This window comes from Myiozetetes cayanensis, unplaced genomic scaffold, assembly GCF_022539395.1.
Source record: "Myiozetetes cayanensis isolate MyiCay16 unplaced genomic scaffold, myiCay2020 scf18, whole genome shotgun sequence".
Lineage (NCBI taxonomy): Eukaryota > Metazoa > Chordata > Aves > Passeriformes > Tyrannidae > Myiozetetes > Myiozetetes cayanensis.
The window spans coordinates 15,491,938-15,506,702 of record NW_026087389.1 but is presented as its reverse complement, the minus strand read 5'-3'; the positions used below and the strand labels follow the sequence as shown (position 1 = coordinate 15,506,702).

Sequence of the window (14,765 nt, the reverse complement as noted above, 5' to 3'; positions counted from 1 at the left end):
AAACTGAAACCTGCTGCTGTTTAATTTTCTGTGCTCCTGGTGTTTCTGTCCTGTGCTGGTAGTGGGGTCAGTCCCAGCTTGCAGAGCTGCAAGGAGGAGGAAGGGGATGTCCTCACTGCTCCTTGGCCCCAAGCTGACAGTGCAGGGCACTGGGAGCTCTCTTTGTGCTGGACTGTGAGTGGAGGGAGATGATCCCAGCGTGTTCCACTGCTCCAGACTCTGCTCCAGCCTGCGATGTTGACCCTTGTGTGGTACCATCATAGCACTGGTGCCGTGAGCCTGTCCTGCACTGTGGAGCAGGAGGGATGGATGGACACTGCTGGCTCCGAGGAGAGGGTGGGGAGATGCTGCAGATGCCGTGATAGTGCCAGCACCTGCTGCCTGCAGCACAGCTTGGGAGCCTTCCAGGGCTGCTCTGGTCATGAGAGTTGCCTTCACGGTGATGGAACAGCGAGACTAAGCCATGGAAATAAAAATCTGAAGCACAGAAGTCCTGAGGCAGTGCTGTGCTCTGAAACCTGGCTTTGTGAAGAAAATGGCACAGCAGGCCTGGAGTGCTGACCCTTCAGAGTTTGTAGTCTCGTTTATGCAGGTTTCATCTGAAATGAAGTGCTTATTAACATTTCTGAAAGCAAGGCCTGAGTGCTGATGGCCTTGATGATGAAGTGGCTTTGTAGGGCGTGCTCGGTGAGTGTTGGGTGTGGTTGTCACCTTTGAGAGTCTTCCGTTAATCACTTTCCAAATTTATTAGATCCAGCACCTGAGTCCATTTGGGAGGTTGAGTCTTACTTCTTGCTAAGATGAGGTAGCACGGAGAAAATGATGCTGGTTTCACTTTCCAAAGACAACCTCATCAGCCACAAACTTTCCCTGTTTTGTTTCCTGTTCTATGACCTGTGCTGGCCATCCAGGAGTAAATTAATTCTTCATAAGGAATATTGTGAGTTCCAAGTCTGTTTTGATCCAACTCAATGTGCTGTGATGAGTGCTTTTGATAAGACCGTGTCCTGTTTGCTTCTGCAGCTTTTATTTGCAGCCATTGTGGGTTTTTTTTAGTGCCACTGCTTGTTAAAATAGGTTTTCTGTCTGTGGGCCAGCAGTTTGATTTGTGGTTGCATCTGTCTAAGCAGACCTTATGTTCAAATATCATTAGCGTGCATAAAAACAAACACAGATTCTATGATTAAGGGGATTTTTTAATTGAAATTATTTAAGACTGAATTATTGCATTGAAATTATAGGCTACCAAGACTACAAACTTTAGAAGAGGGTATTTTCCATCTTAATTTTCATTCTAGCCTGCCACTGACAGTTTGACTAATGGGTTAGTTGGTTTGCTCAGGGAAGAAAGGCTGATGATCTATGTATGTAAAGAAGCGTGAATGAAATACCACTCCCTTTGTTGTCCCCTAGTATCAGTGCCACATTTATAAATATAGGAGCCAAAAGTTAAACCATCAGGTCTATTTTTAAACCCAAATCTAGGAGATTGTTTATAATTTCACAAGTGCTGTGCACCAAAGAGTGTACCAGCTGAGCTGCAGATGTGTTGGAGTTCCTGCTTGCTCTAAGAAAATCAGATCTAGAACTACAGGTCAATGTACTAATAAATAGGTTTAGCTTCTGACCTTTAAACTTCTATCTTGGTGGGGTGGAGAGTGTACTTGTTGGGAATAAGTGCTCTTACTGGTAAGTTGGGCTCCACGTCTGGAGGTGGTGTGAGCCCTCACTGGCTGACAGGATCCGAGTTTGTCCTGTGATTGTGGTGACATTCAAAGGAGAGTTGCCCTTTCTGTGTGTACCTTGTGGTTTAGGAGCTGTTCTGAGAAATGGGTGTAATATATTACCTTTTTCTGTATTGTGTGGCATTTCAATGACATGACAAAGGAAGTCGGAGCGTGCTTTTACATGAAAAAAGCGTTTTATCTGATGGACTTTTAAAAAATGTCTTATTTGCAAAATACCTTCCTTCCCCCTCCACATCTCCGTTAATTGTTGTGTTGTCTGCAGTGGTGACATCCATTAGGTGGTTCTCTGAAATTGAAGTTCAGTTTCAAAGAAGGGGTTGGAAGGTAGTGCAGAATTTTTTCCCTTTATGTGACCTGAGGGCTGAGCCAAGTTGAGTGTCCTGCTCAGATTTTATTCAAAGACTTTCTATAACATATGCACATAATATGAGGCTTCAGTGAGGACTTGTTTGAATAAATTGAGCCTCATGGCAGTATTAGGGAGCTATTTATTGTAACTTCATTGACCTTCATACTTTATCTGTAGGCCTGACATACGTTGAAATTAGTTTCCAAATCTGGTGTTCTAACAGGTGATTTTTTCTCCAGGTTTCTCCTGTAATTCTTACATTTCAGGCACTTATGGATTAATTTGCATCTTTGTTAATTGCCTAAAATGTATGTGCAGTGAATGTACTTCTTGATTTAAAACCCTTTTCTCTCACGTAGGGGATAGCTGAGGATTGTATCCTTATTATATTCAGGCATTGATACTTTGTCTTCTCCCACTTAACAATTCAGGTGCTCTTCCTTGCTGTGAGTTTGGTTTGGAGCTGATAGTTGAGTGCTTTGCCACCCGTAGCTCCCCACAGGTTGCTCTCTAGGGCTCTGTGCTGCAGATCCCAAATCCTGGCATGGGCTCAGGGTTGGCTCTTGAACAGAGTCGGTTCTGTGCATTTTTGTTTCAAGCCAGAACAAGACTAGTGGTGACTCTGACAAAAATTTAAGTAATTTCGCTTAAAGTCTAAACCCATTGATGTAATGTACTTTTTCTGGGGAAGCTGAGAAGGCTTCTCAAACCCTCTGATGGCTGTCACACTGCAGTTTAACCCTTGCCTGGTGCTTCCTTGATGGGCAGCCATCCATGTCACTTATAATGTACTTTATGATTCAGTTCTTATGTGCATTAGGGATTAAGATCCAGAGGTAGAATTCGGTTTCTTTCCATCTGAGTGCTCTTATTTTATCTCACCACAGATTATATTACATTTTCCTGGTGGAATATTTACTTGTTCACACTGCTAGTCCTTTTACAGAAGATAAGAAACTGCCAAGGTGTTGTCTGGGACTTGGGAGCAGCAGGAACTTCACATTTTTTTCACTTCATCTTCTTTTTCAACTTGTAACTTCAGGCAGTTGTATTTGTGCAATAGGATATGAAATAACAAAATCAACAATGAAAACAGAGCAGTCTGTTCTGTCTGGTTTCTTTATTTGGCCCATAACCCCCAATGTGCGTTTACTCTGCGTGCCATGAAAATAGATGAAGAGAGCAGAAAAATGATGGAGATTTTGTATTTAAAACAGAAAAGCAAACTTTAAGGAGTTGACAAAACTCCCTGTTACCTTAAAAGTTGAAGGATCAAAGGAAGCATTTCTTAATAGCTTTTACTTGCAACCAGTTGTAAACACAAAGGAACTTTTTGGGAACAACAGTCTGTTGTGTGTTCCCCTGTCAAGTGAATGCTCTGGCTGTCCAGTGGCTTCTGAATTAGTGGGAACAGAGCTGTGACTTTTACATTCTCACCTGGACTTAACCTGTAGTCCCATGGAATTGCTTTCCCAGCTGGGTAGCCCAGCAAGGGTTGTAAAGTCAGATCCCATAATTTGTTGAGCTGGCCCTGAGTGTTTCAAGATTCATTAACCAGGTTTCCCAGTTTTCGGTGTGTGATGTGTATAGTCAGGCAGACCCAGGCAGTGAGTCAAATCCTGGAAGCCACTGGACTTCAGACAGGGGTTGGAATTGGAAAACTAGCATAACTTGGCATAACCTAAATGTAAAAGATAAACACCACAGGTTATACTGGCAGAATTTTGCTAAATAGATTATTATTTGTTGGTTTTTCAGTGATGTACAAGTAGCTCTAGTAGAAAGTTGAGTTAAGGATATGAGCATTGGTCCCATTTTGTGACAAAACAGATTCTCCTTTTCTCTGGCAAATACTCTTATGCCAATAAAAATGCATGTTCACAGGCAGCATTTCCACGTTTTCCAGGCAGAGGAGCTCTGACACCACTTCTCTGGTGAAGCACTGGCTGCAGGCAGGGGTGGGACCCTGCCCTGTCCTGCTGGCTGGAGTGTTCTGCCCACCTTGTTTGTGGGCACTGGGTAAATCCAGGGAAACTGTCATAAATATAGGCTTCTTTTTTTTAATCAAACCCTTGGAATAATCTCTGTATTACTGCATTGACTGCAGTGGTGCAGGCTGGTTTAACATCCTTGGCAGAGGTGTTTGCAGTCCTGTACTTACTTTCATTCACAAGGGGTGAAATGTGCCCCCCAGAGCCACACAACTTTCTGTAACCTTGCTAATATTGGTATTGTTCTGGATACTCCATGGCAGATTCTTTGCCCCTTTTACATTTTGTGATAATTTCTTTGGAAGTGTAAGAACAGAAGGTGTGTTCTTTAAATGCAGTTCTCATGAGGAGTCTCAGAGTTTCTCTTCTGCTAAAGTAGATTTAATGGGAGCAGCAGGGAATTGGAAGGGTGGAACTGTTAGGAGTACTGGTCTGTGAGCAGAGATTGCAGTGCAGGTGTGAGAGAAATATCCTAAGTTTTAATAATTAATCCAACTCTGGTGATAATAGTTCCTATTTGCATTTATATACATATATAATCTTCATGTTCAATGGGTTTTGTTCTCAGAGGCCATACAGAAGGTGCTCAGATAAGAAAACTCAAGCATGCTCTTGGCAGGCAGAGAGATGACAGGGACTGCAGGAATCTGTGCCGTGTCTTCAAGAAAGCTTCCTTTGCAAGGAGCAGGAGCCAAGCGTTAAGGCTAACATGATTTCTACCCTTGCAAGGACAAAGCCCAAGTAAAGTGACAACAGGAGACTTGGCAGACAGAGATTAGAGGGGCTGAAACTTCAGAAATGTTGACCACTCGTGTTGAAATAAAGATTCCTCCTGAGGGATGGTTGGTTGTTGGTTGCTGCTGTGGCCCTGGGACACCACATGGGCAGAGTCTGCAGCCGGAGCTGCTGGAGAAGGGCTGGGCACCGGCCCAGGGTGCTGTGACCTCCTGCAAGAGCACAAAAGTGTCTGATTTGACTCTTAAGACAGGTTAGAGGGGCGAGAGCAGAATGTGGTAAACTCAGAGTGGGTTTGCTTATGGTTGGATTTGCAGCTGCAAAAATGTGGGAGCACGGTTGGCCCTGTTATTTATTTTTTTAACATAGGAAAGTTCTGTGTTTGTTTTGGGGCACCCAGTATGCCATCAAGACAGCCTAAGGAAAATGGGGGTGGTCCTACATACAATTAAAGGTCATTCAAATATTTGTTTATCTTTGGTAAGTCCTTACAGAAACAAGCAAATAAACTCCTTTTTACAGACCGGCTGTTTTGTGTGTGTGTGTGTAAAAATAACACTTTAAAGAACTGCAAGTCAGCCAAAGGTTTCTGTTCTCCACATTGGATGGGATCATTCCTTCAGCAGCTGTGACTAATGAAATTGGTAGTATTTTTATTGCTTTGTTATAGAAGCATCAGACATTTTCCCCCAAAAGGATGTGGCTGTTTAAAGAAATGTACTGATTCTAATTGTGGAGGTTTGGCTATTTCTGCACTGCAAGTGAATTGCTACAAAAGAGTGAATGAAACTCACACTGAATAGCTTGAAAGTTAATTTTCTCCAGCACTGTTGATTTTGGTTCTGATTGAGAAATTTGCACTGTATCTTACTTGTTTTGTGCTGAAAACACTAAGTAAGAGTACTCCCAACTGCTGTGATACAAAACTCACCAGTATACCTGGAATGGATTTCACAAAAGCATTTATGAGGAATCAAGTATGAACTTGTAAGTTGAACCTAAAATCAAGTTGGCTTCTACCTGAATAGTTTATTGCATCAAGTTCTGGTTGTGCTGTAGAATTTAAATTTTTTTTTTTTTTTACTAAACTCTACTGATATTTAGAACACTTCAATTTAAGTTGTCATCCTAGAAGGTCCTGGGTGGAGTCTCTTTGTCCTCTGGGAGGGTGCAGATGTGTTGTCCGAAGGGCTGATGTTCTGCACCTGGCTTTTCTCCTCGGGGAAAGGACCTGTGCAACTGCATTTCAGCTACCTTAGATCTGCTTCTGCAGTGATAAGATGTGTGACCTGCAAGTGCCCAGTCACACACAAATCTTGGTTTGAACATCCCCCTTCTGCCCTGGAGCCACGATCTCACCTGCTTGTAGCAAAAGGGGCAGCTGAGGCCTGTACTGGTGATTGACTGCAGTGGTGTGAGGTTAGGAAAAAGGTTAAAAAATAAGCTTGAAGATGTCTTTTGGGGGCTGTGGAAATCGCTGATTTCTGCAGCACTAATACAGGCGGAGGGCAAGTGAGCACCTGGCACTGACAGCAGGTTGTAGCTGAGGTTACATGTGGCAGGATCAGGAATAAGGCTGGGGGAGATCTCTGCCCTGTGGTTTGGAGCCTCAGTCAGTGCAGCAGCAGGATGTGGCCCTCTGGCATGGAGTGTTGGTGCAGTCCCTTCTCTGGGAAGGAAAAGTCTCTCGGCTAATTTTGTCCTAAGAGTTTTAGATCTGAACCACAGAAGAGCTTTTATGATGAGCTTGTGCCTAAGGAAGAGGAATGGGAACATTCACTGAAGGGGTCTGCTGAGTAAGTGTGTGCTGGGAAAGGGTTGCTGCTGCTACTGCTGGGTGCTCATCTGGACCAGCTTTGTACTTCCCATTGTTCTTCCTGAATTTTTTTTCCCAGACAGGAGTTTGAAGTAGAGGGGTGCTTTTGTCCTGAATAGATTTCTTTGAAATGACAACAAGAATCTCCACTGCAAACACTGGACCTAATTAGAAGAGGTGCTGAACAGGGCACTGCCTGTATCATAACTGTGAATCCTCCAATAAAAGATTTGTTACAAAAAGTCTTTGAATGAAGTGCATGGGCTGTCTCCCCTCACAGGGGGTCTAATTATACACATAATTAGTATTTCCTTGAAGTGAAAAAGCACAGGTATATGTGTGAATGGGCATAGGGACCAGGAGGACATTTGGCCCTCTCCTCCCTCTTCCAGGATATGGTCCAAGGAAAACAAAAGGACCTTTACCTTCCCTGTTGCTTTAGCAGCAGATTTATCTCAGTGTTCAGAAGCAGAGCTGCAGGTTTCAGGTGCTGAGGAACCCCTTCTATGCCCTGGCAACCTGCAACAGGTTTCCTGCCTGCTTGGGCAGAGGGAAGCTCTCTATGGTAGACACAGGGGGCTGAAGTAGATTTTACTGGATGCCTTGGCATGAAGGAATTCACTGAAACCTGATCCTTTCCATAGCTTCTTCCCTGGTCCTTAGGGGTGTCTCCTGTCCCCGTTGTCTCCTGTGCCTTTGTTTTAAAATAATATTAAGGCTCAGACACCAGCTGATTTACTTTAATTCAACATCCAGCTTATGTTTGATTTCTTTTCATATTCAAGTGAGCCATCTGGCTTTAATGAACTGTAACTGTTTTTAATACTGCCTCCAGTTGCTAACATCTGAATATTTCATGTGCTGAAAGGAGATTTGAAATGCAGAAGTGAGACTGAAGAGTCCAAAGTATTTCCAAATCAGCTCTGTTCCAGCAGCACTTGTGCTCCCCTTCCCTCGAGATTTATCAAAAGATAATCTTTGGGGTGCCAGACTGTAGGCACAGCCCTGGCGGGTGCTAATTACAAGTACTCTCAATTTTGTGTACATAAAACACCAGGGCTGCTTATGAGATCCTGAATTACTACCCAACTTGACTTGGGCAGAATATCAATCAACTTCAACAGGAGCTGCCAGTGTTTGGCATCTTCTTAAATCAACAGCCTCTTTGGTGTTTGGGGTATGGTTGTGTGATTTTTATTTTTGGGAGGGTGGGAGGGGGAGGTGTCTGAAATATTTTCATGTTGCAAGAAACAGATAGTTTACATCACCTGCTTTAGTTAGAGATGCTAATTGAGAGTTGAATCTCACGAACTGAAAATAACTTAATTGCAATTAATTCTGAGGGTACTTTGCCAGGGCTTCACTGTTAAAAACCAGTGGCTTATCCCCAGACTTGTTGGACTCCGTGCTTTGCTTTTTCACAGCACTGCCTTTGTTTTGGCTTAGCAATGTGACAGCTGATAGACCTATGATGTAGCAAGAAATATTTTGATGAATGGTTATATGATTATAAAGTATTTTGTTGGTTCTTCCCTGTGTGCCAAGCATCGTGCAGGTTGCCAGTGACATCATCTTCCAGCATTACTTTATGAAAGATGGAAAAATGGAAACTCAGTCTGTCTGTAGGAGGAAAGTCTTGAGAGAGGGTGGGCTGGGAACATGTGCTTCCATTATCTTATCCTGCTTTGTCCTGAGAGCATGGAAGAAGTGTGTAAGGAACCACTGGACACTGAGAGTGGTCCCTGTGCTTAATTTCTCAGTAGCTTTCTCACAGAGGCTGAGCTGAATTGGGAGTTGTGTGACCTTGCATTACGTGCTGAGCACAGCCTTTCTGAGCGGGAGTGCAGTAGGTTAGAAGCTCATCACAGCCAAGTTCCCTTGCACACACATTCCTGGAGCTGGAATGAATAAAACTTATTAATATCTTCTACACAGTAGATTTTTGTGGCGCTGAGCTACCATTCAATAGGAGCTCTTAATGATAACTTTGCTACTCTAAAAAAGTTTTATTTTCACATGTAATGGAATTTTTTGAAGGTGTAGTTCTGGTTGTACTTGAGAACTTTGTACAGGGCTGAGCACTGCTGTAAGATATTTAATTCTGTTCAAGTTTGTTGGTTTATTTTTGTGTGAATGAAGCCACCTCTAAGCATTATCATGTGGTTTCCATAGACACTATAGCTATACAAAACTCAAAGGCTTTTCAGATGTGTAGGACTTTTTTTAAACCATTATTATTAAAAATGTGTTTATCTCAGAAGTGCCACCTATGTTTTTTAAAAGCTGACTTTTAGTCCTCTACTTTATTTCTGGTACCTTGCTTAAAACAAAAAAACAAGAATGCAAAGGGTATTTAAAATTATTTTTTTTAAACAAGAATTTTTAAGCCAATAATCTTGGGTTTAGGGCCACTTCAGGCCCCATCTCATTGATTTATATAAAAAGTTGTCACTCAAAGTGTGTTGTTATTAAATAAACATGTAACCTAGGCTTTTATTTACTAAACAACTTTGCTTTAATGGGGAATTTTGTGTATAAAGAAAACTTCCAGTTCACTCACTGCCAGTGCACTCAACTTGGGCTCACTTTAGACCTGTCCTTCCTTGGTTTCTTCCCTTCATAATGAAATAATGATTTAATGGCTCATAGGAGTAAGTTTGAAAATTGGATATGAGGAAGAAACTCTTTACGGTGAGGATGGTGAGGCCCTGGCACAGGTTGCCCAGAGGCTGCCCCATCCCTGGAAGTGTCCAAGGCCAGGGGGGTTGGAATGAGATGGGCTTTAAGGTCCCTTCCAGCCCAAATCATGCTATGATTCTATCTTAAAAATAGTTAAAAATTGCATAAAGATTTTCTTACCAGTTGTTCCTTTCAGGTGTTTTCCAGGATTCCTTCTTGAATGTCCTGGCTCCCAGTAGGATCGAAGGCGGGAGGCGACTCATGACCACCACACAGTGACAGCCTTGGGCTCCCCTGCTTCTGGCTGCTCGAAACAACCCCCAGGCTGCTGTGGAGATGAATGGAGAACAGCAGTATGATGCAGGTAATAGCCCAGCTGAGCTCCCTGGCCAACTATCCTGAAAAACTTGGCAAGCAAGATGGAAGAGAGCCGAGCACAGTGAATGTCCAACGTGCATGTGTGTGATGGTGTGCACTGTCCACAGGGAGAAATGCAAATTGCAATGATTTGGGCTTAGATTCTGGCCATGGGGCTGTCGTGGTTATGTTTGTTGTTGCTTTTCTTCAAAGCAGGATGTGTCCCTGGCTTAAAGAACAAAGTCTCACCCACCTTAGTAATTGTGTTTTTGAGAAGCTGTGACTCTCTCTGAGGTACCACCATGAGATGATGGGCTTATGAAAAGCTCAGTGGTTTTAATGCTACTATTTTAAGGCATTTGTCTGTCAAAGTGGTTAATATTATCTTGTCTGTCCTTGTATTCATCATGTTCCTAAATTTTTGACAAGGTTGTGCTGCTGCTTTAAAAAGTCAGATAACTGAAGTTATTTGCTGCCATTGTAATCTGTCCTGTTTTTCTGAAGTGCCTTGGTGTGTCCACTTTGATAGGCTTGTGATATCAATCCCTAACCTGCTGCAGGGTGGTATATTATGATAAATTAGCTCAGGTTTTGGTTCACCTTGAAACACCAGGTCTGGGATGGCTGGGAATACTAACAGCTTTCTGAAACAGTTTTGGGATTGTACCCTCTCATGGGGGTAGGGATCATCTATTTTTTTCTGTCTTGTTTGCCTTTTTCATGAGGAGATCCCTTCCTATGGTGTAGGTACAGTTAATGTAAAGCAGATTTCAGTTTGTGGTTACCAGTGTAAACAACTGGATCAGGATTTCATCTGGGTATTACTTCCTTTGGTACTTGTCCAGCAAGCTGCTCTTGTCATAGGAAAATTCTCTATTGGTAGTTTTTGTACCTTTACTTCTTGGAAATGTAATTGCTTTTGGTCTTAGCGAAGAAATGTTAAATATAGGGTTAATCTTTAGTGCTTTTAGGAGAACGCTGTCTTCTGCTTTATGATTTTTATTTGTTGTCAATGTTATATCCTCAAATAAGCAAGAAAAGACAAGCATATGGAATGTTTTCAGTCACCTTTCTGCCTTTTTCCTCAGCTGGAGGAAATTGCTGACTTCTGCCAGAGCATAAGGGAGAGGAACAGTAAGGAGATGTTGAAGTGGTCAGCAGTGGTGTGTTCACAGCCTGGTAGCACATCCCTTGGTACTAAAGCCTGTACTAAGCATCTTCCTTGAAAAGTATCAGAGGACACAGAGTCCTCTGTCTGTGCTTTTGGAATAGCTAGGAAGGGTTTGATATTGGCTTGAAATTGCTCAACAGCTATTTTCCTGAGCATCCTTTTGTGCCAGGTTTGAGTACAGGAGGCTGTGAAAAGCAAACAATAACTGACAAGAGCTTTACTTGCTGCATTCAGAGAGAGTCCACAGAAAATGATGCCTGTGGAAGCATAAGCACATTGGGTTTGTTGTGTCCTCAAATACTGTTTTCTGAAGTGCTTTTGACTTAGACCAGTCCAAACTTCTACTGGAACATTCTTCCTATTCTTTGACCTATGTAATTTTTTTCCACGTGATAATTTGTATCAGTTTTTGGAGATTCCCCTCTGTCTTTCTGGTTTTACAGGCTCTGTGCCTCCCAAGAACCCAGACAGTGGTCAGGGTTGTTGGTTGTGATGCTCTCCCACACTAAGAGAGGAAAAGACAACTTTCATTCTTGTCACAGTCTTTCTCAGCTGCTGAAATTCCAACCTGTCTTTATTTATTCATGGTCTTGCAGCTGGTATAGATGAAAAAGATTAACTGTTATTAAAATCAGATTGAAATATATCTACATTTCAGGGTGAGAAACCTTTAGGTTAGCCTTAATTGAAGGTCTTGCAGACCTCAGTGTGATGTACTTAAATGTCCAATGTGACAGCCTTCAACTCTATCACATTAAAGATGCATGAAAGTTATTTGCAGCGAGAATTTAACTCAAATCCAAAGATCAAAACAGCCTGGTGGAGACTGTTTCCATTTCAGGTATTTTTAAGGGCTAGCTTCCTTAATATTTCCTTACATTCTTGTGTCCAAATGGTACAATTCCATATTCTTTCTCTTCCTGGATGTATCAGAGAGCAGCAGGATGTAATTCATGACAAGGTTCAGAAAGGAAGAGTTAGTGTTCCCAATAATGCTAGTAAAAACAGTGACAAATGGGAAGTGTTATACCCACCTAGGAAACTGCTGATATTCTTACAGAGAATTTTCTCACCTCCAAGTGGATGAGAATTCTCCACAGAACCTCTGTAGGACACTGCTCAGATTTTGCTGGAGAAAATTTTAGCTTCATTTGAAAGCTTTGCTGACAAAAACCAGTTGTATGGCAAGGCCAGAGAGATGGGAGTTGCATCTGGTTTCTTCTGCTGCCCTTGCCAAAGCTCTGCTTTGCCACTGAGCTAATGTGCTGCTCAGTCATCCTGTCTAATAGAGAAAAATCTGTCTCCACATAGGAGAAAGCTGATTTCGTTTAGGACTGGCAGCAATTAAGGATATGGGGAGAAAGAGAATAAATATGTACATCCATGCAGCATTAGATGGATAAAGTGTGCTTTAGAATCAAATGCATTAGATATGGTTTTGCTTGTTATCTGTCCTAGTCATGTGCAAGATTTCTCCCAGTAGCAAAAATTTCTGATGTTCTGTTAATTTTTATTGCTATTTTATTGGTTTTATTGAATAGCTTGAACTCAGACTGATCAGGATGTTTGATAGGGACATGTGGCCCCTCAGGAATGTGGCTTCCTTAAACTGCTCCACTGTGTATCCTGGGATCTGCTAACCTGTGAGGATGGACCTGTGCAAGAGGGTCTTGCCAAAAATACCAATGGACTAGATCAAAGGCTGGATTTAAGCAGGGCCTGCTCTACTTGTCCTGCCAATAAAACCAGGAAGGCTGTGACTCTGAAAGCCTTACCAGAGAGATGGTCCTTCACTGCACTCTTGGAGAGTTCCTCCACTCAGACGTTGAAAAAGAGAGACTTTGATGTCTCAGATTTTTCATGGTTTATGAAATCCTTCCACACACCACAATTAAAAAGCTAATTTACTGCTCTCACTATGAATCCTCCTACAGCATTTTTGCTTGGAGCTTTATTCAATGAGCTTTTCCTGTTCCACCCTGCTCCTGTAAGTGCTGTGCTAAATCACCTGGAATGCTGTGGCAGGGCTGTGTGTGAAAGCAGCAGATAGATGGGTTAAAATTATAGCTAAGCACAGCCCTCACCTCATTTGTTGTCTCAGAGTTGTCTCATTTAATTGTAAAACCTTAGTAAGGTGCAAACACAAACTGAGTTGTACTTTCATGAATGAATGAATGAACAGCAAAAGCTGTGTGTGCTTTTTAAAAAAAGTTTAAAAAAATCCCTCTGATTCAGGGAAACTCCCTGAAATAAAGCGGAAAGACTATTAAGTTTGCAATGAGTGTTGTATGGGGATTTGTGATACTTTTTGGTTGGTTTGGTTTGGTTGGGGTTTTTTTGTTTGTTTTTCCCGTGAAAAATGTGTTTCAAGTGAGCTTTTGGTGTGCTGATGAGATTTAGGCACTGTACTGTACAGAGCAATCCGAGCCCTTCTCACCTGGAAGGAAAAAGCTCGTTTGGATATGGACAGGCTGCAGAAACTGTGGGTGAGTGGAATGACAAAGGACCTGCGGCAGCTGATCCAGTTGGGAATGGTTTCAGCCGTAGTTAAAGGCAAAGGGTCGCTGGAGCAGCAGGCGAACTGGCTTTCCTTGGAGCTCCTTGTAGCAATTAAGTGGCAACAGAAGTTACTAATTGACCCTTTCAGTGTGTGAAGTGACCTGTGCCTCATTTAAGGAGCTTAACTGCCCCTCCGGCAGTTATCTGATGAGAACGGCGGTGCTGCGAGGCTCGGGAAAGCCTCGAGGTCCGTGTGGGATTCCCAGATGGAGCCGCTGGATTTCAAACTGCTTCAAAAGCACAGAGCAGTCCCGTTGCTTTGTTTCCCTAAACCAGGAATGCGTTGGAGGGTGCAGGCAGTGCTTTTTGGGGCGGGAGGACAGCGGGGCTGTTGCTGCCCTGGAGCAGCTGGGTGGTTTTTGGTGGGAAGAGGTGAGCTGACTTGCTCTGGTCAGGAGAAAAATTAGACCGACTTTGCTCCAGGTCTTGACTGACCTATATGTGTTGCATCTGAGCTGATTGGTCCCACTTCGGTTCTGGAGCTGTGAACTTAAACATTTTTATGGTCATATTAAAATAAAATTCTCTTTAAATGAGTTAAGAAATCTTAATCTGTTTTAACAACATTTTGCAATGCACTTGTATTTTTCTTGGAATGACTTGCAGCCAAAGCTTTGATCAGCTTCACCCTAATTTGCAAACAGCTGTAATGTGTGCATTAACCTCTTTACTCCATCAAAATTTTTCTAAATAAAACTCCTTATTTATTTTTCCAGGTCATTTCTTCAGTAAGTTAAAAATTGTCCCTTAAAAGTGATGGTCATATTCAGACTCTGAATCTTTTGAGCTCTGGGGTTTATGAAAGGCCTGTGTAACCAGCTGTGGTTGGTTCAAAACAACAGAAGTTGTTTGGGAGAGATAAGAGCCTCCTTTAAGACAGATACTGTCATCAGCAAACAACAGCTAACTGAATATACATTTCTGAGTTTTGGGAAATAACTCCTAGAGTTACAATGAAAAGTCAAAGATGAGCTTAACCATCAGTCTGAAGATGAGTTGAACCTACTTACACTCAAGACTTTTAGTTTTTTTCCTCTGTTTAACATATCTCAGACTTTTGGGCAAATATTTGCCCCTTTCTATTGGCAGACTAGGAACTGTGCTGGAGCATACTTAGCAGGCTGTCAGCATGTCCAGGGCTCTGATAAGGGCATGTAGCAGTACTTTTTTTTTTTTTTTTTTTTTTGGATGTGTAATGTTTCCCACTCAAGCTACTACTCCTGGAAAGAACAGTTACTGCCTGTCCTAAGGAAGACTCAGTGTAGGAAGTGTTGGTGTCCTGTAACCTCTGCTGAGCTCTCCTCGGGCTTGTGATACACAGAGATTTCTCTGTTTTCAAGTATAAACAAGGTATCGGGTT

At 42.4% G+C, this 14,765-nt stretch overlaps 1 protein-coding gene across 3 annotated transcripts in view; it reads left to right on the top strand.

Moving 5' to 3' along the window:
• SFMBT1 (Scm like with four mbt domains 1) overlaps window positions 1-14,765 on the top strand; it is a 70,876-nt gene that overhangs the window by 27,600 nt on the left and 28,511 nt on the right. For all 3 annotated transcript variants that reach the window (XM_050312754.1, XM_050312753.1, XM_050312755.1), the window contains exon 2: window positions 9,515-9,682. In XM_050312754.1, coding sequence (XP_050168711.1) covers window positions 9,655-9,682 — 28 coding nt within the window. In that variant the 5' untranslated portion in view covers window positions 9,515-9,654. The remainder of the gene's footprint in view (window positions 1-9,514; window positions 9,683-14,765) is intronic.